The following is a 23,956-nucleotide window of genomic DNA, read 5'->3' on the forward strand; positions in this document are numbered from 1 at the left end:
AAGAATCTCAGCTATGATCATCTTCGTCAAGCAACAAGTCATTTCTATGCAAAAGTGGCGTAGATACAAAGAGAAAAAAAAAGAGGATCTTATTTTAAACCAAGTCCACTCAGAAACCTGATACACACATGGGCGTGCTTTGGTCAAATCATTGCATCTAGATAGAACAATCAGATTGTATATCAAAACAAAAGAGACCAAGGAACCAGGCATGATGAGGATACATTTCTCTGAGATGAGATCTATTTTTCCCCACTGCAAATGGTACCGCAATCAAACTTCATTTAGAGCTTACAGAGCCATTTCATGCATCAGCAAGGCATCCGCTGTGTGTAGTGGCTTGTTTTATTTTTATTTTTTTTAACTTACTGTCTGATGATCCAGCAACTTCCTGTAAAAGTATTACTTCATTGGGGCGTGCTCCGGTGGCGTAGAGGGTAGCGCGCCCCACGTTTGGAGGCCTTCAGTCCTCGACGTGGCCGTCGCGGGTTCAATTCCCGGACCCGTTGACATTTGCCGCATGTCTTCCCCCTTTCCTGTCAGCCTACTATGAAAAAAGGGACACTAGAGCCCACAAAAAGGACCCCCTGGTGGGGTGGAAAAAAAAAAAATTACTTCACTCGTATGTTACTCGCCCTGCCCTTTTGCGTCACTTCACGTCATTTATTTACCCAACCCTGTGTGCAAAACACATGAGATCGAAATCAAATTGTTCCTCCAGGGTGCCTAACTTTTTTCGTAACATTGACTCTGGAAGTGAACTTCGAAAGGTAACTAAAGACAGTCCAAACAACAAGTAAAACTGATCAAACAGCAGAATTAACAAGGTTCATTTACAAATATTTAGTATTCCTACATTTGAACAACAGTGGTACGCTTTTTGCAAAACATACAGTAAGGTGTATGACACTGTGCTACTGAAATAAGAGAAAAATAAGCAACTTAGAAATGCATCTTCATTGCCTCAAATAGTCCCTTTCCAGATGGTGCAAATTACGTTTGTCATGCGCATTAATGCACATATGTTGGCTCTCAAGTGTCAGCTCATAACAAGCTGGATTTCGCTGTCATCACCTGAGACAGATTTGTGCCAGCTGTCTGAAATAATAAAATTTGGTCGCAAACAGCATTTTTAATCACCTACATGCCAAAACGTACTGTTCACAGCAGCAGCTGCTATAGCATTTAAATTAAATATTTGACATAAACTATGTTTGTGACCTTGTTTGTCTCTTTAGGACGCTCCAGCCTTTAGAAGTTGGTCTAGGCATGGGAGGCATGTGTGACTGTATCTCGTATTTCCAAATACATCAATATATGCATTTCTACAAATGCAGAAAAAATATGTAATATAACAAAACTCAAGAAAGGACATTTTAAAAAATATTCATAAAATGCAATACAAAAGTGACATTTCTGGTGAAGAATCAATAAGGACACCTCTTCATTAATTCTTACTTAAAATGGCTTAAATCAAACCCAAATGTATCACATCAGTTTGTCTCATCTTTGTCCCGATAATACTTAATAGCTTCATTGTGGGGTTTTACACTGTGAGATAATGAGTATTAAAACAGGTATATTGCTACTTTTGTCAGTGTGGGAGATACTAAATCTTGATTGAAAATCCAATTAACATTTCTATGTCTGTAGATTGAGGCGCTTAACAAAAAGGATCAACACCAGCAACACCGAAATCATTACCTACTGTGGAATCCTGGATTTTGAAAGTTACACTTTTCATAATATACTGAAAGTTGCTGAAGGATAAATTCTTGTTTGTTTTAGCTATTATGTCCGTTATAGAGCTTCATTCTCGCAGCTTTTTGAAGCTCAGCAAACACTTTACTTCTGTGAAGAAGGAAAAAGATCAAATGTCCTGACACATCCCGAGTTTAACATCCACTGATGCCGCCAGGATGGGGCGTAGAAAACTCCCAATACAGCTTAATATCAAAGTAGATTAAACTACAGGATATAAATTTAGATGCACTTGAGTATTACTTGCACCACTTAGTTTCCAAGGTAACTGCAAGGGTATATTTAGAGAGCACAAAACTGAGAAAGAAGAAAAAAAATTATTAATAATCTTGATGAAGCAATTACAATTAGCCAAAGTTAAATAGTAAAGATCAGAACGCCTCATCTGCTTACAGTTGAAGGTGAGAGAATGCTCAAGAACAACCTCCCAGCTCATTCAGCACCACTTCTGACACTTGCGTCATTCAGTATTTAGTGGCATTACTGATTCATATGGTGCAGTAGAGGTTGCACTTGAGCTACTCATCAAGGGAGGTTCAGGGAAAATACAGACGTCAATGAAAAAAACAATTATTTCTGTGCTGGTTTTACATATTAAGCTTCTGGGCAGCAACAACTTCAGGTGCCATTATACATATCTAGAACGTGTTGTAAACATGCACAATTGTTATCTGGACAATGAGATAGCTTTATAACATTTTTATTTTGAGCTGTTAGGTAACAGAAACGACAACAAAATCCTTATTTCACAATTATTATAATGACATTTTAAGGACATAACAGAAAAGGTCTGCTCCTACATTGTAAAATATATATTTTTTTGGCTTTTCTCAGGACCCTTTAAAGATATTACAAACAATAAAAATTTCAATAGAAAAGAAAGAATAGAAACTGACAACATCCTCAATTTTGTTCATATTGTTCAGACGAATAAACTGTTGGGCTCACCAAAAAAACAACAACTTTAAAACATGATGCTCAAGTCAAAAACAGTCTCAGAAAAAGAATACTATCAAAAGACACATTTGAACAGAGGTTAAGAACTTTCACTTAAATACGAAGACTAATTAATGAGTGAAATCAAACCAGGATGATGACAAACATCTGTCAACTTGGGCAGCATTATGACCAAATCATCTACTGTAAAACAACAAAAATGGCATTGGGTTGTTTTTCTCAGCCAAATCTTTTCCAAAATAAATTGCTTGGTTTGCAAAAGTTACTTCTGTTTCCACAAAGGAATCTCAGACTAATAAAAAAAAAAAATGCATTGCAACGCAGCTCTTTGCTGGGCCACAACCATTAAACTAAAAATTTCATTGGTAGCAGGAGACAGATTTGTGAAGACCAACAAACTAAAATGTTGAAGCCTCCATGTTCAGAAATTTAGAGCGAAGAGAACATTCATCCTGTTTTGACAAAATTTTGCGTTATCAATTTAAAAAAAAGTCAAATGAGGAATAATTTGATGACACAAGGTTACTGCTTCTTAACTTCAGTGTCAACAGTAACATTGCAAATTTTGAACGGTCACAAAAACTTTAACTAATTTTAAAAATGGAGTTTGTGATGTTAATTATTACGATTATTGTATCTTTTAAGACAGCCAGCTTGTGTTTATAAAAAACATTAAAACTGCAACACTATTGAAACATACTGATCCATTGCCAGAATACCAATCAGCTTTGGACTTGGGACATTTTTAGGTCGTCTTTAATTAAACCCTGTTGCTGCTGTTCACTAATAACGCCACTGCAGACGTGCAAAGTGATGCACTCTAATGAAAAGACACATCTTCTGCAAAAAGTCTATTGAATAATGTACAATTACAGTGAAGCTTAACATAAGAATGCTTGTATCAAATAAATATTAAAACATAATGAACTGACAGTGAAATATCTTTGAAGGAATTTTGCAAGAATGAGGTTTTGGTTTTTATTCCTTTCCTTAAAAAACTAGATCACAAAGATGAAGCATGTTGCTGCCTGGCATTAATTGTCACTCGATGCAAAAGCTCAGATACTGTCACCTCTTTTTCTGTTACCAAATGGTCCCAAAGCTGTTACACATTTCAGTTCAAAGACAAACCTCTTCACTGCTTCACTAGGCAACAAACTCAGATATGTGTGCAGTATTGTGTTCACAGTAAAAAAATGAAATTTTCAATATGAAATAATTTTTTTTTTTCCTTGATCGTTTGAAAGTTACTGCCGCAGAGCTATCCGGAGTTTAGCAGATCGTCCACGAGGATTCTCTCTCACGTCGTCTTTTTCTGGACTGACCACTTTTCTTTTCACAGGTAACCAGTTAGGACTTTTGTTACATCCACTGTTCTCATCCACCAGTTTTTTCTTTCTGCTACCTTGCTGGTTTTGGCTAAAGTGGTATTGATCCAAGTTGGACAAGTCGTGCCCCTGCAGGAAACGTTTGACCAGTCTGTCCTCCAACGAATGAAATGTGATCACGCAGAGCCTTCCTCCAGGTTTCAGCGCTGACTGGGCCACGCAGAGCCCCGTGTGCAATTCATTCAACTCATCGTTCACGAAGATCCGCAGGGCCTGGAACGTCTTAGTTGCAATGTGGGCACGGCGTTGAAGACGGTCTTTACGTGCGTAGACAATGGCTGGAGGAAAAGCTCCTAAAAAAAAAAAAATAAAATAAATAAAACAGTCAAAGTAAGTCCATTTGGTATCAGATGGATGAGGAGCTCGAAGGATTTTTTTAGTGCTGTAATTTAGGACCAATTTAATCAGTAAATATGACATGCCAAGTATTTGGGAATCACTTTGTTGGGATTAATTTTTGTTTTCTGTTATGGATTAAAAACAGATTCTGTCTCAAAAGTTAAATATTAGCATATTTCTGAACAAAAAAATATAAAGATCTTGAAAGTACAGAAACAGTTAAACCACAATCAGTCTTTTTCCATTACATTTCAAAACATCGCCCTTGGTCCCTAATGGGGTCAGGAGGGTTGCTGGTGTCTATCCCCACCTAACGTTCCGGGCGAGAGGCGGGTTCACCCTGGACAGGTCGCCAGTCTGTCGCAGGGCAACACAGAGACATACAGGACACACAACCATTCACACACACACACACTCACACCTAGGGAGAATTTAGAGAGACCAATTAACCTGACTGTCATGGTTTTGGACTGTGGGAGGAAGCCGGAGAACCCAGAGAGAACCCACCATGCACAGGGAGAACATGCAAACTCCATGCAGAAAGACCCCGGGCCGGGAATCGAACCCAGGACCGTCTTGCTGCAAGGCAACAGCTCTACCAACTGCGCCACTGTGCAGCCCACATTTCAAAACAAACAAGTAATTTTAAAACACACTTTTCTGATAGAAACACAATCTTTGAACGATGTTCTTCAGACCAGATATACACTATTGTTTAGATCCTGTTTCTTTCAATGGCTGCAAACAGATTATTTTCTTTTAAGAAAAAACTTTCTAAAAGAAATATTTTAAATGTATAGCTGCTTAATGGAAAAACAAAAAAAGCATATAGTAAGCATTTCTGCTGCAAAGATTCTGCAGGACTAGAGAGTGAGCATCATAAGAGGAAACAGGCACAGAATATCTTTCCTGATCCTCCATCAACAGTCTCTCTTTAGGAAGCAATTTTTTGGTCCATGATTATGACCATAACAGCTTCTTTAAGAGAAGGAACAACCAAAATGTGAGTTACAGGTACAATGTAACGCTTATAGAGCATAATTAAAGAGTAAACAGCCAGACCACTGAAGGATCTGAGAGTGTCAAACTCTTATAAGTAGCCTAAAACAGAGACTTACTAGAGACTTGCACAATTACTACATCACTCACGAATAAAATGGAAGTGCAGAAGCCCATGCGTTAGAGTAGCTAAAGCAACACTCCTGGTTAAAACTGTAGCAGAAATGATCTGAAAGCTGCTTCATCTTTCTTCATTGTTATGAATAACAAGCAAACAGGACTAGTCACAAACCATTTTAAAAACCCTCCACAGGGTGCTGGTTTGCTATGTTACTGAAAGTGTTACTCCTAACTCTTCACTGCGTTGATGCCGAAGTTTTATCTTCCAAATATAACATCAATGAATTGCTCTGCAACATTTCGCTGGGCAATTGCGTTAAGCTACAAGCCCAAACACAACACAAAAGGGAAAGTCTGAAAAGTGACGGAATACCCCTTTTAATTATTTTTTATAGATTAAACAGATTACAGCAGAACTAATAGGCTATGTATGACACAGTCCCCAAAAATCCCAATTTACTTTGAGTGTCTGCTTTATGTTGACACAACATTTTATTCTTTAAGTTAAGGGGTCTCTTTTGTGCTTAAATCATTCAAAGGCTATTGGTAATTGGCCAAAAAACAGGAAAGAGAAGTTTTTATTGTTCTGCAGAGACTTGTTATTCCAGAACAAGTTCATGTCCAAAGAAAGCTTTGAAAGACCCTCGGGGAGTCTTGGAAACTATTGCTCAAGAGCATTAAAAAAAAATAAAAAATTACAAGACAATCTGGCTCTTTTGAAACGAAATATAAAGAAAGGACAGATGGGTAAATACTTCTGCTCAGTACTGTATGTACACCATTCTTTCACTGAAAAAAAACAACACAAATAACAGCTTGATTTATATCATTAACACAGGACTGATCGGTTCAGAGAAAATACGTCACAGCAATAAAAAAACAGCTTATTAAAGGATATAAACAAGCCAAAGTTAGGAGTGAAGAGGGAGCTGCAGTTGGACTGAGCGGCAGGTCCATTAGAGGCACTGTGTGGACCAGATGGAGGGTGGAGATGGTGTTGTTATTGCTTATGTGTCACTAATTATGTGTCACTGTCACATTCAAGTTAAACTGTAGAATAATATAATTTGTCCTCCTGTTCGCAACAAAAAAATGTAAAGATGTCAAGAATTTTGCAGTTTTTACCTCCAACTAAAACGGTCACAGAAAGGAGATGTTTTCATGTAAGTTTTGAAGTCAAAACTAAAGCAAATAAGAAATTTGTAAAGTTAATCTTGACCAACCCATGACAACTACACATAGAAAACAAAAGAACAATTAGGCACTTACACAGATCCAAAGAGATAGAGCAACAAATAGAGAAGTGAGTGATGTGGCATTTCTCTCCTGCACTGAACAGTCCAAGGTGTGACTCACGCTGCAATCAATACAATGCCTGCACAGCAAGGACCAGCTCTGGTCTAGCTCAACCAAGCCAGGCACTCTTTCTCTAATTCGCCTTTGAAAGGTCCTGCAGGCAGCTCTATGGAGGTAGGAAGAGATTACAAAAAGAGGAAATCTGCTGGTTAAGGATGAACCAAAACACATTGAGTGTGTAACATGGAACTGCAGAATAAACCTCACACAGCTCTGTTTGTACAGGTTTAGGCCTGTAGATGGTTGGAATAGTTCATGTTTTGACCAAGCCACAAAAAAGGAATGTGTTCTTAGATGCTACAGTGGTATGTATAAAAAATATGATTTATTTTTTTCTGTCTTTGAACAAAAATTAAGGTTGAGCTTGGCTCTGCACAAAATTAAATAACGTAACAAGAAATGCATTTTCTTAAATCTATTTTTTAATTAACAGATATTAATTAATTAGCCCAGGTGGTTAAATAAAGCAAGAATTTGGCATAAACCAAATTCAGCATTGGAGGAAGCAAACATTTTTACCAACTGTGAAGCATAAATATACATGTGTCATAGTTTGGGGATACCAAGCTGCAAAAGGGCCTAGCTAGATCACCATCATAGAACCCACCATAAATATGTATAAACACATAGCAGAACTAAAACCTTTAACATGTAATTGAAACATGACCCAAAACATATAATTAAATCCACCAAAAGTTGGGTGAAAATTAAGGACACATTAGTCCTGGGCAAAGTCAAAGTCCAGATTTTGATCTCACTGAAATGCAGTTGGGTAACTTGCAACAAGCTGCCCATGCACACTCATATTCAATAAATTAGAATATGCATTTAAATCAGTTTTGCTAGTCAAATTAAAAGTATCTTATGAAAATAAGCATTATTAAACATGCTCTTTATCAAATCAATATTTCTATAAAAATGCTATTCTTAAGTCCCCTGTTCCCATAAGAGGTAAGAAGAAAATCATCATAGTTAAAATGGCTTGAAAACATCAGTCTGGGTGAAATTAATCTACTTTGTGTGTTTCTCTGAGCAAACAAATGAACAGAAACAGCATTAGCTTCAAATTCACCACAAAGAAAAAGTTAGCAGACTAATATGATTGAACAAATCAATAATCAGCACCAAACAAAAGGCTTTCTGGAGTAGCCCAACTGATTTGACTTCAAATATTTGCAGTGCGTCTAAACACCAATTTAACTTAACTAAGATTTCGTTTAAAAAGTGTGGTAAAATATCCAGTTCGAATGAAATCTGGAGATTGTTCATGAATTCAGCCTAACTTCAGCAGAGGTTATGTATATTTTTGAGCCTGCATATTTAATTTTGACTTCGTATGGATTATAATAACAATAAAAAAAAACTCCATAAAGTTCAAAGTTCTGCAGTGAACTCTCATTTTCAAAATAAAGGTCAGTTGTATTTGTTCATATCGCTTCTTTCACATGGTGGACAAGTATGGTTTAAAAAAAATCACGAAAAGCACAAAATTATTTACATTCATACTAATGCTGAGCATAAACCTACTCTTTAGTACAACCTTTGTGCTTGTCTGCAAAGAAAATAGTTTCTATATGTTAGAAACATCAGAATAAAGAAGCAAATAAAGCTACTAGTCTGAAATGTGTGGAGGACAAAGGCAGGTCAATATCATCAGCCCATTGCTGAAAAGACTCTGTTGGAGGCTTTGGCACCAACATGTCTGTATGCATATCGTTCATCATCCCCTTGACGTGAGCCACTGGTTCTGTGGAAAATAACCATATTTGTCTAAAATGTTCCTATTTTTTCCTTTTTACATGCTCTGATGATGTTAGGATAAGGCAGACGTGTGCTTTATTGCACACTAAATGTTGATGTGTAATAATACAGAAGCACAGCACCACTTCCTTTGAAATCTTCAGTTTGAAATTTGGCAGGATGTTACAATATTAGCACATTATATCAAGCATAACATTTACACTTAAAATTCATGTTGCTCAGAGGAAGAAAAGCATTAAAAAAAACTACCATGCCAGTCATTTTTTCAGTAACTGCCTCATTCAAAATTAATAGACGTGTCCAAAGGTTTGACTGACAGAATTTATACCACAGATAAATCATTGGAAACCTCCTGAGGTCTGAAACTGCTCTCCTGCCAGTGTCTGGAATCATTAACTGTCCAAAAAAAAGAAGATGTAAAGCCAGTTTTTCTGCATCAGCGCATTATGTTGTAGGTCAAAGCCTAAGTAAGAATTTATAGAGACAATAAAACAGAAAAGCAAGACCAAGCAAGTGTCTGAATTCACCTGTTCACTTTATTATGCTTGAATGAGCACATTCAAGAGTGTGAGTAATACTTTACGTGAATTTTTTAAGTTAACAAGGATTTTATTTTTACATAAAAGAACGTGAACAAAGCATGCGTTACGGCAACAACACTGAACAATGTTGATGCCAGAATGAAAAAGCCATTGCTGCAAAGTGTTTACATGCTCAAAATATTCACTTGTTTATGCACTATGCACCTTATTAAATCACACCTCACGTTTTATGTTGTAATTTACATTTACAACTTGGACATGTTTCACAGTCTTGCTCTGACAGTGAAAGTTTTTACGTGCATTTTTTGAATAATTCAAACAGTCAGAAAGACTTTAAACACGAACCACAGGTCTCAGTGCAGAACAAAATGGGCAGTATTTCCTTATGCCTACTGAATCAAGTAGTTTGTTAAACATGCTGTGCAGGTGTTTTGCACTTGTTTTGGTTGTTTGTTTTATAAGACGTAGGCCTTTTATGCTCACTTTAAACCAGGGGTCTCAAACTCCAGTCCTCAAGGGCCGCTGTCCTGCAACTTTTAGATGTGCCTCTGCTGCACCACACCTGAATAGAATAATTAGGTTGTTAGCAAGGCTCTGGAGAACTGATCTGCACAAGGAGGAGGTAATTAAGCCGTTTCATTCCAGTGTTTTGTACCTGTGGCACATCTAAAAACTGCAGGACAGCGACCCTTGAGGACTGGAGTTTGAGGCCCCTGCTTTAAACTTATATTTAAAAGCTGAGAACTCCTGATTAGCTGAAAACTTATGCTTTTTGTTGTCACTCATGCAATCAGCCAGAGTAAGAGAGATATTTCAGATACTTCAGAAGAGATACTTTTTTGCTTGAGGAAAAACTTTTATGCCATATATTTTTTTAAACTGGTTATGGTTCATTGCAACAAAAATATTAATTACTAGAAAAAAGGTTGCCTGGTAAAAACCAACCCCTTGTTCTATGTTTTGCTTCATACAAAGGGTCTGGACTCTTGGCTATTGATAAATGTTTGCTTAATGGAGGCGTGGAAGTTTTAAATAATTGCATCTGATTTTACATTTTACCCAGTTGCTACCATTTGGTTGTAATGTATGTGCACCAACTTGACTATGAAGGAAGCTACACTATGAAGCTTACCAGAAATTGAATGCGCTGTAAATAACCATCCCCCATTTCACACAGAGAAGTGGGTTAAGGGTGGCAATGTGTGTACCTTGGGGTGAGGTTTTGGTGGTGGTGGACGGTGACTGAGGCAGCAATGGTCTGTGAATTGCTGGGTTGTCTAGTTTGGTAAATATGAATATATGATGTAAATCTGAATATATGATGTAAATCTGTTTCTTTTTTCTTTAACCCCCCTGCAGATTTAGTGCAACACTCAGGAAGAATGCGGCAGATGTCAAGGTCGGACAGTGTGGAGGACGGGTGTTCCATCAGATCGTCAGTTCCCAAAACCACACACACAATAAAACTTGTAATGGCCGGACTGTGCACCGGGAAAAAAAACTTGCTGGGTCCAAATTACCCCTTCTCTTCAGAAAGCGGAAGGGTTAATTTCACAATTATACTGTAATTTGTGTTGCTCAATTCCATTAAATACCGATAATGAAGGAATAATATTTGTGGTTATATTATGACATAATGTGAAAAAGTTCAAGAGGCATGTATGCATTGGCAAGCTGATATTTAATTTATTAATAATATATAATACAATCAGAAGAGCAACCGTCTATTGATAAATGATGGTGATATAAATTAATTTGCTCTCCAATAGAAAGTGTAACATATACCTCACACATACAGCTTCATGATTTGTTACGGGGTTGTAATGTTTTCCTAAAACCATCACTGTCACTGGTGGTCGAAGAGCTTCCCCTGGAACTTTCCTAAATCAAGATGTCTTGAATCGCTTCAAATAAACATTGATGTTAACTTGCCTCGCTCTTGAAAAGAGATCAAACAGCTGCTCTTACTCACACCTGTTCTCCCAGGGCGACACTGACGCATACGCCGCTCTGTTCAATAACTGCTGCAACGACACCTCGCATCTCAAATCCGGATTCATAAAGCTAAAGGGAAAAAATAAAAACAATCATTGAAGAAAATATAGCTAAGCCCTTTTGTATGCACGAGTGCGTCAATTGTTTGGGGACATGTGGGTGTTTGGATGTTTGTCAGGTGTATGTCTGCAAGTCAAAAAAAGGGTGGGCAAAAAGGGAACAAGGAAGCAGAGAGTGGGGAGAGAGAGATGGCGACTGTATGCAAAATACTGTTTTCAAGGCATTAACCACATTTTGTTCCAGCCACCTCCATCTCCATCTCATCTTGCTCTCAAAAGAAGGTGTGGAATAAGGTGACTAGAACTGAAGCAGAAGAAGAAATGCTGATGGCCGAGATCACAGTCAGTATAATTTTCTTAGACATGCGTGTCCCTCTGGGAGACAGCATTAATAACTCCACTCGTGTTTTATTTTTCCGTACAGCCCCAAAAATCTTGCGGGGAATTAATCAGTGTAGAGTCTCGCTACCTGCAACCACGCTGGCCAGCTGCTGTGTCCGGGTGATGGGGTTGACACGGCGCGCTTCCACAATGGCTGAAGCTATTTTCCTGGCGTGTCTTTCTTCCCCGTATGCAGTGAGGATAGATGCAAGAGCCTGTTGATCTAAGGTATTCACAACGTCAGCAGCGCAGGGCATGTCAGGGTACCTACGCACAAAAAGAAGCCCAATTAAGCAGTTTGACGTCATGTCCTTGCTGACAGAGGCGAATCCTGACAACTCTGAGATACAGCTGAAAGCCTGCATGAGTGACAATTCTGAGCAAAATCATTGCAAGGCGGGAAAAAAGGGAAATGCAGCTTTAGCAACAGCTTGTGATGAGGTTAAGGGATTGATTTGCAGGTTTGCAAATGTTAAAAATCAAAGTAAAGGCATTTTTAAGCATATTGCACTATTTTTGCAGATACATTTCCCATTTGTATGTAGTGTGCCTATATACTGAGGTCTATTACTGTTGTCTTATATTTACACCTCAGGAATCCTTTATCTTTCCTAATTTATTAAACTGCTCCATATTTTAAACATAAAGTAACACATTATATTAAGTATGTTAATAGGAATAGCATTTGGTTTTGGTTATTTAGAAGGAAAGTTGACTAAAAAAATGTTGGTAGCTGGAGATGGGAAACCACCTGTGGCTTTCTATATCAAAAAATTATTTTGGCCATCCAGCAAGGCTGTTCTCACAAACAAAAACAGTCAAAAGAAGTAGAGGACTGGGCTTAGCTTTGCTTGTATTCTCACCACTGAAATTATTCATATCCCTTTCAGATTTAGATTTCAAATAACCTTTTATTTAAGAAGATATTAACACACACACACACACACACACATCAAAACTGGACAATTGTACATAGGAAAAACATTGCCTTGTCTGATGAGTCTTGATCTTAGTTGAATTCAGATGTTAGGTTCAGGATTTGGTATAAAATTACATGAAAACAAAGATTTATCCTGCCCTGTATTAACAGGTGCAGGTTGATGCAGGTGGTTTAATGGTGTGACGGATATGTTCTGGATACACTTGGGGCCTCTCTTAAATGACTGTGCATCCTTTAAATAAAGTAGCTAACTTGAGTATTTCTGGTGACCAAGTCCATCCCTTTAAGACCTCAGAGTGCAGATTCAATGATGGTTTCTGCCAGCAAGATAATGTAGGATTTCATATAGTTGTTTTTTTTTTACAGATTATAGTAATCTCACTGTACTCCAGATCTCAACCCTATAGAGCACATTTTGAATGTGGTAGAACAGCAGAATCCTACTGTGGATGTAAAGTGGACAAGTCTGCATCTGATAAGTATTGCTATAATGCCAATTTGGACTAAATTTGACCGACATCTTTTTATTAAGGCACTTTTGGTAGCAAAAGAGGGTCCTAACCCAGTACTAACCAAGTGTACCTAATAAAGTGGCTGCTTAGCATTGCCAGAACTTAAATGGCCGGTAACTGAATAATGGCATCTATGTGGCATTGTCTGTTATATGTAGTAGCAATAACATATCTATTCCACTATGACATTTAGGTGCGTTTCCAAGAGCAGTTCCTCTCTACCTCCATTAAAATGTGCTGAACAGCCGTCAACCTGTTCAGCAGATCTAAGAGTCCAGCTTTGTGACTCTTCGATCTGAAACAACGCCATTGAGCCGTACAGCACATTATCCTCCTATGGAGTCCATGATGACTCAGAAATATCTTTTATAACTCTGTAGGAAATGAAAAACGTAAGATAATACTAGTCAATTACATATTTTCCAGTTTCTACTTCTTTCAAATAACCTCATGTAATGAGCTGGACTTGAAACATCCGCCGAATACAAAAGCAATATATTCACGTTTAAAGAGGCTACACTGTGCCCTCTCTAAACCTATTTTAACAGTAGCTGAATATTCTGCCTGTTTGCAGATGAAGATCTTTGAAATTCAGACTTTTTAGAAAAAGATACTTGCGTATAGTAAGTATGTGCAGCTCTGGAAAAAATAAGAAACCGTTGCTATTTCTCATTTTGTGCAAATAAGTACTAAATTTTAGTTGGAATTTCGGAGACATGTTGTCAGTAGTTCATAAAAACAAGAATGCTCATTTTACTCAAACATACACCGATGAAAAGAGAAACTGATCATTTCAAGTGGTCTCTTAATTTTTCCAGAGTTGTATATGTGGCAAAAAACATATGTATGTGTACATATACATCATATGTACATGTTGCATATACATAACTAAATGTAGAAACAACACCTCACTGAATAAATGGATTGTTTATACTTAACATTTTAAACAGTAAATGTAGTTATTAAATCAAATAGGACAAAAAAGAGATCATTTCTAGATTTATTGTGAGCCTATTTAACTTCACTAAAAGACTCTCGCATCAGTGAGCAATCTTAAGGTTTTCCTGGCTCTGATAATCCAGCAGCTACAAAGGTAACCACCGCTTCATGTGGCAAATGTCCTACCTCTCTCCATCCATTCTCATATCCAAAGGTCCATCCTTGCTGAGGGAGAAGCCTCTCTCTGCCTGATCCATCTGCATGGAGGAACAGCCTGCATCCAACAGGACAGCATCAATGCTGCCTGACTTAATGTTCATGTTAGAGAGCAAGGCTTCAAGCTCACTGAACCGGCCGAGCAGCGGTTTCACACGACCACTGGTGGAGGATTGAAGGGAGAACAGTAATTAGTTATTTGCGATGCAATGCTTTTAGTTTAATTTACATTCGCTTTCCAGGTATGAATCACGTTTTATTTGAATGAGTTTGACTTAATCATGTTTCTTATCTTATGCTGTCATCAAGTAATTCATTTTTAAGTCACAGTAGAAGCACTCAAAAGGAAATTTGCAGAGGTCTCCCACTAGAGAGACCTATAGGGATCTAGATGTCCTTCTAGGGCATCTCCACCTACCTCTACTTGGGAGATTAATCCCTTCACCAAGTTCTGGGTTATTCCCATGGCCGTAGTTCAGTCCATTATATCTGGAAGATCTCTAAAACAACCACAAGGACTTGTACAAAAATTGCACCTGAATGCTAGAACTTCTTACCCTATGTCTAAATCAGAAGTAGGGTGAGGCACTAATCGATCTATTAATTTTCTGTCCATTATCATCACACATGATCAAAGACCAAGATGCCTCATCCACTTAAGGAAGAAACTGACACTCAAACTGGAGAGTACTATCCTTTCCAAATAATCACTCCTGCAGTGTTGCCTTAAAAATGTCTACAAGGTTGGTTTATTGTCAAAGCATGAACTGCATATCTATTTTTGTCTATCCCTTTCTATATCTACATCTATTAAAGAAAACACAATGGTCAATATTTTAGGCATTCAGCAACACCAAAACAATTCAGATGGATAAATAACAGTCCAAGGTAGTGGGAAAAAAAAGAAAAAGATTTTATTCAATTTGAGTTTGAACCTTCCCTTTGAATGTAACAGGACACTTTACCATGGCTTGTTAAATCTGATATCTGGCCATTCTTTGAAGCAACTAGCAACCTGCGCACATACACTGAGTCACTGCTCTCAACACACAAAACTCCATCTGGAAGAAAAAGCTTGTTGATTTAGTTGATGCCTACCATGTGTAAGCAAGACCACAATGAGCATTCAAAACAACCTCCAGTTTTGAAAATGTTCTCTTTTTCATCCTACAAGAATGGGGTGGTTTATAAGGTACACATTAACAAATTCTAACCCATGTGTTTCTACTCATTATTTAACATAAAAATAAATGCCTAAAATGTCTTTCTTGCAGACACTGGATCTTGCTTTCACCTTCAGTCTGTCAGCTCGAGATTATTTCAATTAATGTTTCCAGATAACAATGACACTTTAATACACTACAGCCGTAGACATTTATTACAATTAAAACATTTGGAATAAGCTCCCTTTTTACTTTTAACTCTTTTCTATAAGAAACTGCCCCCTGGGATATTAAAAACTATGCTTAAATTTAACACAATCTTAACATTTTATGTATATTTCAATGACTCCACCTCTCAAGATTAACTATGGGCATTGAAGAAAAGAACACAAGCTGGCAGGTCCTTTATTTCAAAACCCACAGAAGATAAAATGGCAAGGGAGTATCTCACCCACGCTACTGGGGCCTTCCATCGCTTTGCTGCTGTTATTCACCATCTCTCACGGTGGTATTTCCTTAAAAAAATCTATGGCAAGTTTTTGTTGTTCTCCCTCCTGACCTGCACCATCCTTTTGTGTCATCACCTCCACATCAGCACTCCCCCAACCATTGTTTCGCTTATTTGAGGTTTCATTATAAAACGTGGTCCTGTGAGCAGTTTCAGGTAAGAGCTTAGAAACGTTTTATTGTCTCGCTTTTACAACATTTTACTTAACCTGGATTTTGTCTGGAGAGTATTTATGTTGACAGTTGGAGGTCAAGTCGTCCTGCACTGATCGTGACTCTGCTGTTTCTTTGAAGCCCGTTTCTAAATTTATCCTGCTGTTTGGTGCAGTAGACATAGCATACAAACAAGATACTGGATGAAGAAAATTTGGCAAAGTTACAGTAACAATTTGACAACATTTCTCTAGAATAAAAAAACCTATTCTACCAATTATCCTTGGTAGAGAACATTGACCAGTTGTGGTCAAAGTTTACATACACTCATAGAATTGTATTTAACATTAATTTGGTGATGCCAGTGATTTATTTCAACCTTTCCTTTGTTTGTGTCAAATAATTGCTCAACATGCAACTAAAATATATTTTTTAGAAACAAGAAATGTGTGAGCATGTTTAAATTAACTGTGGTTATTCTCTCAACAACAGGATTGAAATTATGCCCACAGGCATATATATATTTGTACTTTAACCTACATTTTTATGAAATATGACCTGACAGTTCTCTAACACCTTTTATTTTGCCATAGTCAAAGCACATTCAATTCTCATTACTGATCATAATTCTGTGAAAGGAGTGGTTTATTTAGGAGGAAAGGTATTTGTATTACAGAACAAACTAGAAAACCCAGTACTTATGCCGTCTTGCTCCAGAAGTTGGAACAAGGATCCAACTTCTGTGTTCCTGTTGCAAGAAGGGAAGCCAATGGAACATGACAATGCTTGTGTTCATGTTAGCATTAACAGCACAAGCCAATACCAATGGATTTTTCTGAATTTTGTGTATTTAAAGACTAAGAGAACCATTTGACAAAACACGTGTTATACAGTACCATGTATCTCATTTATTTAACAAATGCCATCCACCACTTAATTCTACAACTTTCACAACATTTGGTCTACTTACTGCATCTGTTTGAATCGATTTTTTGGAAATTCAATTTCAAATTACACATCTAACACAGCATTAGAACAATAAGAAAGTCTCTGAAACCAAGTGGATATCTATGAGGAGAACTACACATGTTGGAAAAAATCTTCTGGAACCATTTTAATACCACACCACAACTATGCTGTTGTGCCAGCACTTTACCAATGTGTGCAACAGTGCCTAAAGTCAGTCGGGTATCCTACATGTTTTAGTTCTCTCCCTGGTGGCAGTAACAACCTTTGGATCCAGGTGCGTTAAACCATGGAGAGAAATAAAACATGCAAGGTGCCGGCTCTCGAGGCCCAAAGTTGGGCACCAGTGGTGTAGAGGTAGGTCCTACCTACCTCAAACAAAAACTAAATTGGTTAGGATGCTCATGAAGAGCCGAGTACCCATTATGGTGCAAAGCTGGCATGAACTCAGAGAACTAGTGACATTGTGTACAGTGTGGTCACCAAGTAAAAAGCCTCTATTCTAAAAAGAAAACCTTCAAGTTCAGCTAAAATTTGCAGCTTCGAAAATGAACAATGCAAATCCCCTTTGGGGAAAAACAAATGATCACAAGAGACAAAGATTCAGCTGTCGAAGTCAAGGTGAGACTTTTCAAGCTAAGAACACTACAACCATTGTCAAGCTTATGCTGTTTGGTTCCAATATCGGAGTGTAATTCTAATTGGAAATCACATTATTTAACTTTTATGAAAAAACACATAACTTCATCTCTGGTGACTTGAAGAATGAATCTTGTTCAAAACGCACAGCCTACACAGCGCACATAAAGTATTACAATGTTCTGCAATATCATAATAATGTGTATAATTTACGGACTTTTTTAACTTCATTAATTCTTAAATTCAAGTCTGAGCTTAAACCGCTTTTACATCAGGTCTAAGCCTAAATGAAACATCTAAACCAGTGATTTATGAAGACTTCTCATTGACCTTAGTGTAACTTTTATGTAGCTTCATCCTTGAAATCAAATGCATTCCTTGTTAGGGTTCAGTTTACTTTATAAACAGAAAAATATTAAGTAAGATTATGAATAATTGTGCCTGTCTGTTATAGATGATCTTAGATAAAGCTTTCATTCAAAAGGTGGCACAAAACTGACAAAGAACATGAATCAGGAACAATGATGTATGCTTTGAGAAAACGTTGCATGAAGACATTCTCCGTTAACATCGTACAGCACACGGACAAGGAGACACATCGTAAAATATCAATATAAAAGCAAGAACAACTTCTTTTACAGCAGTAAAACAAGCTTATCAGCAATTTTTCAGCACCTATTGGACTTTGGTGCAAAACTGTAGGATGATGAGTCAAACGCTGGGGCGAACGCTTGGGAGCAGCTGACTCAAAAATAGTTTGAACACGAGTGTGAGAACATTGGCAAGATCCTACAACCATGCAGAAAACCTTGGATATTTTACAAAATCTAGGCAGCAGAAACACATACTAAACATCAATGCCTTTCTTATTGACATTCAAACTTTAAGGACAAGCAAAGAGAAATACAATAGTCCAAACAGAATAACTCCAGAGCTCACTAACGAAGTGGCAATCCTGATCATGTAATTGACACTATTTAGTAGAGCCTTATGAACCCTTGCAATAGATTCCTGTCATATGCAGAAAGTTGTTGCAACGTATATCTATTGATGACATAACTCTAAGGGAATCCATTGATAGGGTCATCTTAGCACAAATGCATGAATGATGAAGGCTGTCCACCACATTGTGATTCTGCAATGCAGATTATGTTCAGTCCAGAAAAAAAATTATTTTGGTCTCGCTGACTGTCACCATTGTGAAAATAATTTTTCACAATGGAGATTTGCAATTTATGTGCCAGTAGGGAGAGAATGTCTTTCCAGGACACTGGTGGCAATAAATTTGTAGTACCTACATTCTACCCACAGAGTTCACGAGTGTTATTTTGATACATGCAGGTGTATTTATAACCCTGCACTGCTGCCGGCAGTGAGTGTGACGTCAGCTTTTGTAACCTGGAAACAGGTTACAAACACAACATCCCTAAAGGATGTATGGCAGTCACTGAAGATTTTAACCACACCTCCTCTCATTTCTATGCTTCAAGGTTTTTAAATAGTTTGTCAACTGCACAACTAAGGGGGAAAAAAGAGAGAGACAGCATCATATATGCAAATCTTCGAGTTTGTTTTTTTTAGGTATGTTATCCAAGTCATCATGACCAAGTTTGTGAAAGACTAACTAAACATTTGTGTGGAGAAAATAATCTATGCCAAGCCAGAGAAATACTTCAATGCTAAAAGTTTATGGATTTAATATGTGAGGTAGTTGTTTTTATAAGTATGTAAAGACAATGTAAAGCAAAGGTACAACAAAATGTCATATATGAAGGTCCAGCAGAGTTAGGAGATGGATTTAAAAAGTTTGAGAGGTTTCAAAATAATTTATGTACAATTTAATTACAGTCAATGTATTCAGTAGGAGTGTTAGCAACATTGAAGGGCTTATTTTCCTTGATGCTGATTGTCTGTACTCCCAGTCAATCGAACATCCTCATCTCAAAAGCTGAGTTAAGGAAGACAATGGAGGTTAGCTTCTGCGGTAGTGCCAACATCGTTTCCACTAAGCATATTCACGCGCATTAAGGCCTATTTGGTGTTGAACTATAAAAATAGGCAACTATGAGTTTTTGGAGGGTGTCTCAAGTATTTGTAGATTTCAGCTATTCATGGGTCACTATGGTGTCTCAGTCATTTGAATATCAGAGTCCACTGTGTGTAATCGGGCAATGTTCACAACCCTGAACACAGGAAAATACTGATCAGAAGGCAGTCTGCAACTTTTTGTGACATTTAAAAAAGTTATTTTATTCTATTGAATTCCCACATTATGACTGGTAGTCTTTTATTAGCTTCTACAAAACCCTGAAAGGTCCATCACTGGAACATGTTACGTGTCCCTCCATTATAGATAACAAACAGTCCTTCTAATACACACTGTGATTTCTTTTACATGTTTCCAAAAGCATTGAAAGTATTTAAAAATATGCAAAACAGTTATGTAACATTTGTAAATTATTAACTTCTTTATGGGGCTTAGACACAGAGTTGGAGATATAAATGCCTTATGTAAGGTCTTATATTATTAAAGAGGACACATTTTAGTGGTGTATGTGCTGAAGTTCAAGTGTGGGCTCATAATTGCTTAAGAGATCCGAGTTATTTTTTATTTAGCACCGACATCAATGACATCAGAAATACTCTTTTAGTTATAGCGTTGTATCAGTAAATTGGACTAATAAGTTGTACAAATTTTATTTATAGTTGCCTGTCAGTTGTGAAAAACATTGCCCAATAAACCACATTACTGAAAAATACTAAGTGCTAATGAGAAAAAAAGGATTATTTAAATAAAATGGCAATAAACATGATTTCTCCTCAGCATCTATATGCATTTTTTGTCATTCAGAATATTCTGACAGTTGTTTGATAAAATGCTCCAAATCACGATATCTTGCTTAAGCTTCCTCTAACCACATTACAGGGTTAACAACCATCTTCAGAGCCAACCTAAATGAAATACATTTCCAAAACAGCAAAATGTTAGCCTAATAATACCTCTTGATCTCAAATTTTAACTTTATTAATCCAATTTTGAGTGCTATTTCCGAACAAAATGTAATTTTACATTGTAATTCTAGGTAAGAGAACTCTGAAAGACATCAAGATCTATTGCAGCAACCTTGATTTGAGCTATGTTCATTCAAGATGATGGAGCCTCTTTACAAATCAAGCCTGCAATATTCCCTTGTGTTGACCTCCTCAGTTTCTTTACCTGCGTCACTGAAGCCTAAGACAAGATGCTGATTGATTGCTTTCAGCAGGGGAGAAGTGATGAAAATATCTACAGTGAGTCAAGAAAAAAGGAGTGGGATAAAAACAGAAACTCGTCTTTTGTTTAGTTTTCTTTTTTTTACCAAAATAAACTTGCTTGCTTCTGGTGATTTATTAGTTGTGGTAAATAAATAGCTGGTACATTCTTTGGACCAGTCATTCTTTTATCAAGCTATCGATTTATCTATTTTTAAATGCATTCAGGTGGTTTGTCAGAATAACAGCCGCAATAAGACAGACAATTTTTATGTATTTTTTTCTTTTAAAATTTTCACCAGCTGGGTCAGGGACTAGAGGTGGAAATTAGCAATTAGCGCTACAACCTGCTAAAGTGCATCTTCCCTCTTGAGGTTATTGTATGTTGTGCATTGTTCCTGTTTTAGATAAATATTAAATAAATAAGTAGTAAAATAAATGTTCAATCTTTTGAAGTGTCAGTGATTCCATGAGTGACTGGATGTAGTGTGAAGCACTTTGGGATCCTCTGCACTTGAAAAATGCTTAAGAGGTCATTTACCATTTGAAAAAGCCTTTAAGCAGAGGTTAAACACACTTTTCATTAGGACTACTTTTCTATATCATTATTTTTTTCATTAGTCTGTTGTAATATTCTAATTCTAAATGTAATTTTTTCATTCCAAATCATCATAATTGAAAGAAACGAAGACTTAAAAACATCGGTTTCTGTGTCTTTTTAATAATATTCAAATATACTGAATCTTCATCACCATGTACGTACATATATAAGTAGGGGTGTACTGTATAACCCAGAAATCAGGTTGTGCTGCAAGGCTGCCATTCACCCTGACAATTTTAACTCTAAAACATAATTTTGTCTGGGTGAATGGACCAAAATTTGACCAAGCCACTGTGATAAATGTGTGGAAAGACATCTCAATTTCTAAATGTTTGTTTAATATGTCTGTGACTGGTATTAAAAGAGATATGTTTGAATTTGTAAATCCCTTCAGAAAATAAGAATACACCCATCATTGCTGCCATACGGAATAAACAAGGACAACACAGAAACATTTGGAAAACGTCTTTAGAGCTAACATCAGGCAGTGTATTACCAAAAATGGATGCAATCATTTTCTAAAGTGCTTATACCTGCTACGTGACTTTTTCTTTTGAGCTAATCCGATTTACTTTAGTTAAATTTGAGTGTGTTCATTCCGAGTCAAGCGTGTGCGTCATTAATGGGAGGAAAAAAGCCATCGTCAATGAAGCTTTGATACTATGATTCACCATGGCAATGGGTAAATAAAGACCAGCAACACCGCAGATTGTGCCATTTATGTACTTTTCCCTAAAAGTAAAGATGTGGAAAATACTAATTAGTAATTTCATTTAAATGTAACTTAGTCTTCTGTTATCAAACGAATCCTCTTTTACATTACATTTACGGTTAGTCACTGCAGATGAACATACAAGTGATTTCTCTGACCAGTTCTGAATTAGGCAGTGATTAACACAATGATTAAACGGAAAATGTTTAGGTGTGGGGGGACGACTGGATAATCTAACAGATGCATTTCTTCCCATGAGTCACTGTTTTCCACACAAGGACAATATATAGATTTCATTATAGGCTGAAAATGAATCACCTTACACTGATGACAGATTCATTATAAATGTGGATGTGCTAAAGTCCTTGGGTAACAAACCGATTTCTAAGTCTTTCCAGGTCAGCAGTCTCTAATTATATTTGCTAGTACATCACACACGCTGAATATGGAAGAACCACAGCGTTGGTTCTGTTGGACCTCAACGCAGCATTTCACACTGTTGACCATGGCATATTATTGACGTGAATATAGAGTACTTCACTGGTTCAAATCTTATGTACAAAGGGGCGTCTTTGTGCCAATTGGTAAGTTCAGAGCAGACGCATGTGGTGCATCCTAAGGGTCAATCCTGCAGCCACTACTACTTCATGGCTACATGCTCCCGCTATCTGAGATGACAACAAGTAAAAATATTAGTTAACATAACAAACCAGATGATACACACCTCTGCAATGCTTTGTCACCAAGTGACTCCAAACCCACCCAGGCACTGAACAGTTGGTCAGAGCAAAATCAACCGTACCTTTCTCCAGCTGAACAGAAACAAAACTGAAGTTATTATCTTTGGATCTACAGAGGAACTGTGTAAAGTCAGCAGCTTTAGATTTTACAGCTAGAAACATGTGACCAGGCCTGAAATCTACGTGGTGATGGACTCAGACATGAACATTCAGAGTCATATAAAGACAGTTACAAAGTCAGCCTTTTATCACCTGAAGAACATTTCTAGGATTAAAGGACTAATGTCCCAGCAAGATCAAGAGAAACTCATCCATGTGTTTATCTCTAGTAAAATTGATTGCTGCAACAGTGTTTTCACAGATCAAAAAATTAGACAGCTACAGGTGATTTTGTTGCTTGCCTTCTACTAAAACGAGAAAACAAAGCACATGTCCCCAGCTCAGAAGTCCTTCCACTGGTTTCCTGTAGCTCAGAGAATAGGCTTTAAAAATACTCCCATTACCTTATAAATCACTGAATGGCTTAGCACCAAAATACATGAAAATTGTGTTTTGGACCACTCACGTCTTCTGGTTCTAGCCTACTCTGCATCCCCAGAGTCAGAACCAAACATGGACAAGTAGCATTCAGCTTTTATGCTCCACTAAGCTGGAGCAAACTTCCAGAAAATTTCAATACAGACAACAAATTTAATTATTTTAACTTAAAACCACCTGCTTAGAGTTGAATTAAAAAAAAGAAAAACTGGAACATTGATTAATAAATGTCATAATGATTATTCTTGATGACCAACTACTGTATTATATTATTATGAAAAGCACTTTCATCTATAAAGAAACTTGACTTTATTTAATATTCAGATGAATACAGACACAGTGATGGATACACACATTTTAGCTTCTTTTCTAAAAGGAGCTTTAAGTATTCAACCTCACAGTTTAAAACAGAAAGAGTAAC

General features: G+C 37.1%; 1 protein-coding gene across 2 annotated transcripts in view; it reads right to left on the bottom strand.

The window, feature by feature from the left end:
- Nucleotides 1-2,096: 2,096 nt before the first annotated feature.
- The window catches only part of mettl15 (methyltransferase like 15), a 53,990-nt gene continuing 32,130 nt past the window's right edge, over nucleotides 2,097-23,956 (bottom strand). The window contains exons 4-6 of one of the 2 annotated variants that reach the window (XM_044100783.1): nucleotides 14,236-14,427; nucleotides 11,747-11,925; nucleotides 2,099-4,399 (exon numbers count right to left, since the gene is read on the bottom strand). In XM_044100783.1, coding sequence (XP_043956718.1) covers nucleotides 3,966-4,399; nucleotides 11,747-11,925; nucleotides 14,236-14,427 — 805 coding nt within the window. In that variant the 3' untranslated portion in view covers nucleotides 2,099-3,965. Of the gene's footprint in view, nucleotides 4,400-11,746; nucleotides 11,926-14,235; nucleotides 14,428-23,956 lie in introns of both variants that reach the window. The other variant, XM_044100794.1, reaches the window with a different exon arrangement.

The sequence above is a fragment of the Gambusia affinis genome, linkage group LG02 (genome assembly GCF_019740435.1).
Source record: "Gambusia affinis linkage group LG02, SWU_Gaff_1.0, whole genome shotgun sequence".
NCBI classification, from domain to species: Eukaryota; Metazoa; Chordata; class Actinopteri; order Cyprinodontiformes; family Poeciliidae; genus Gambusia; species Gambusia affinis.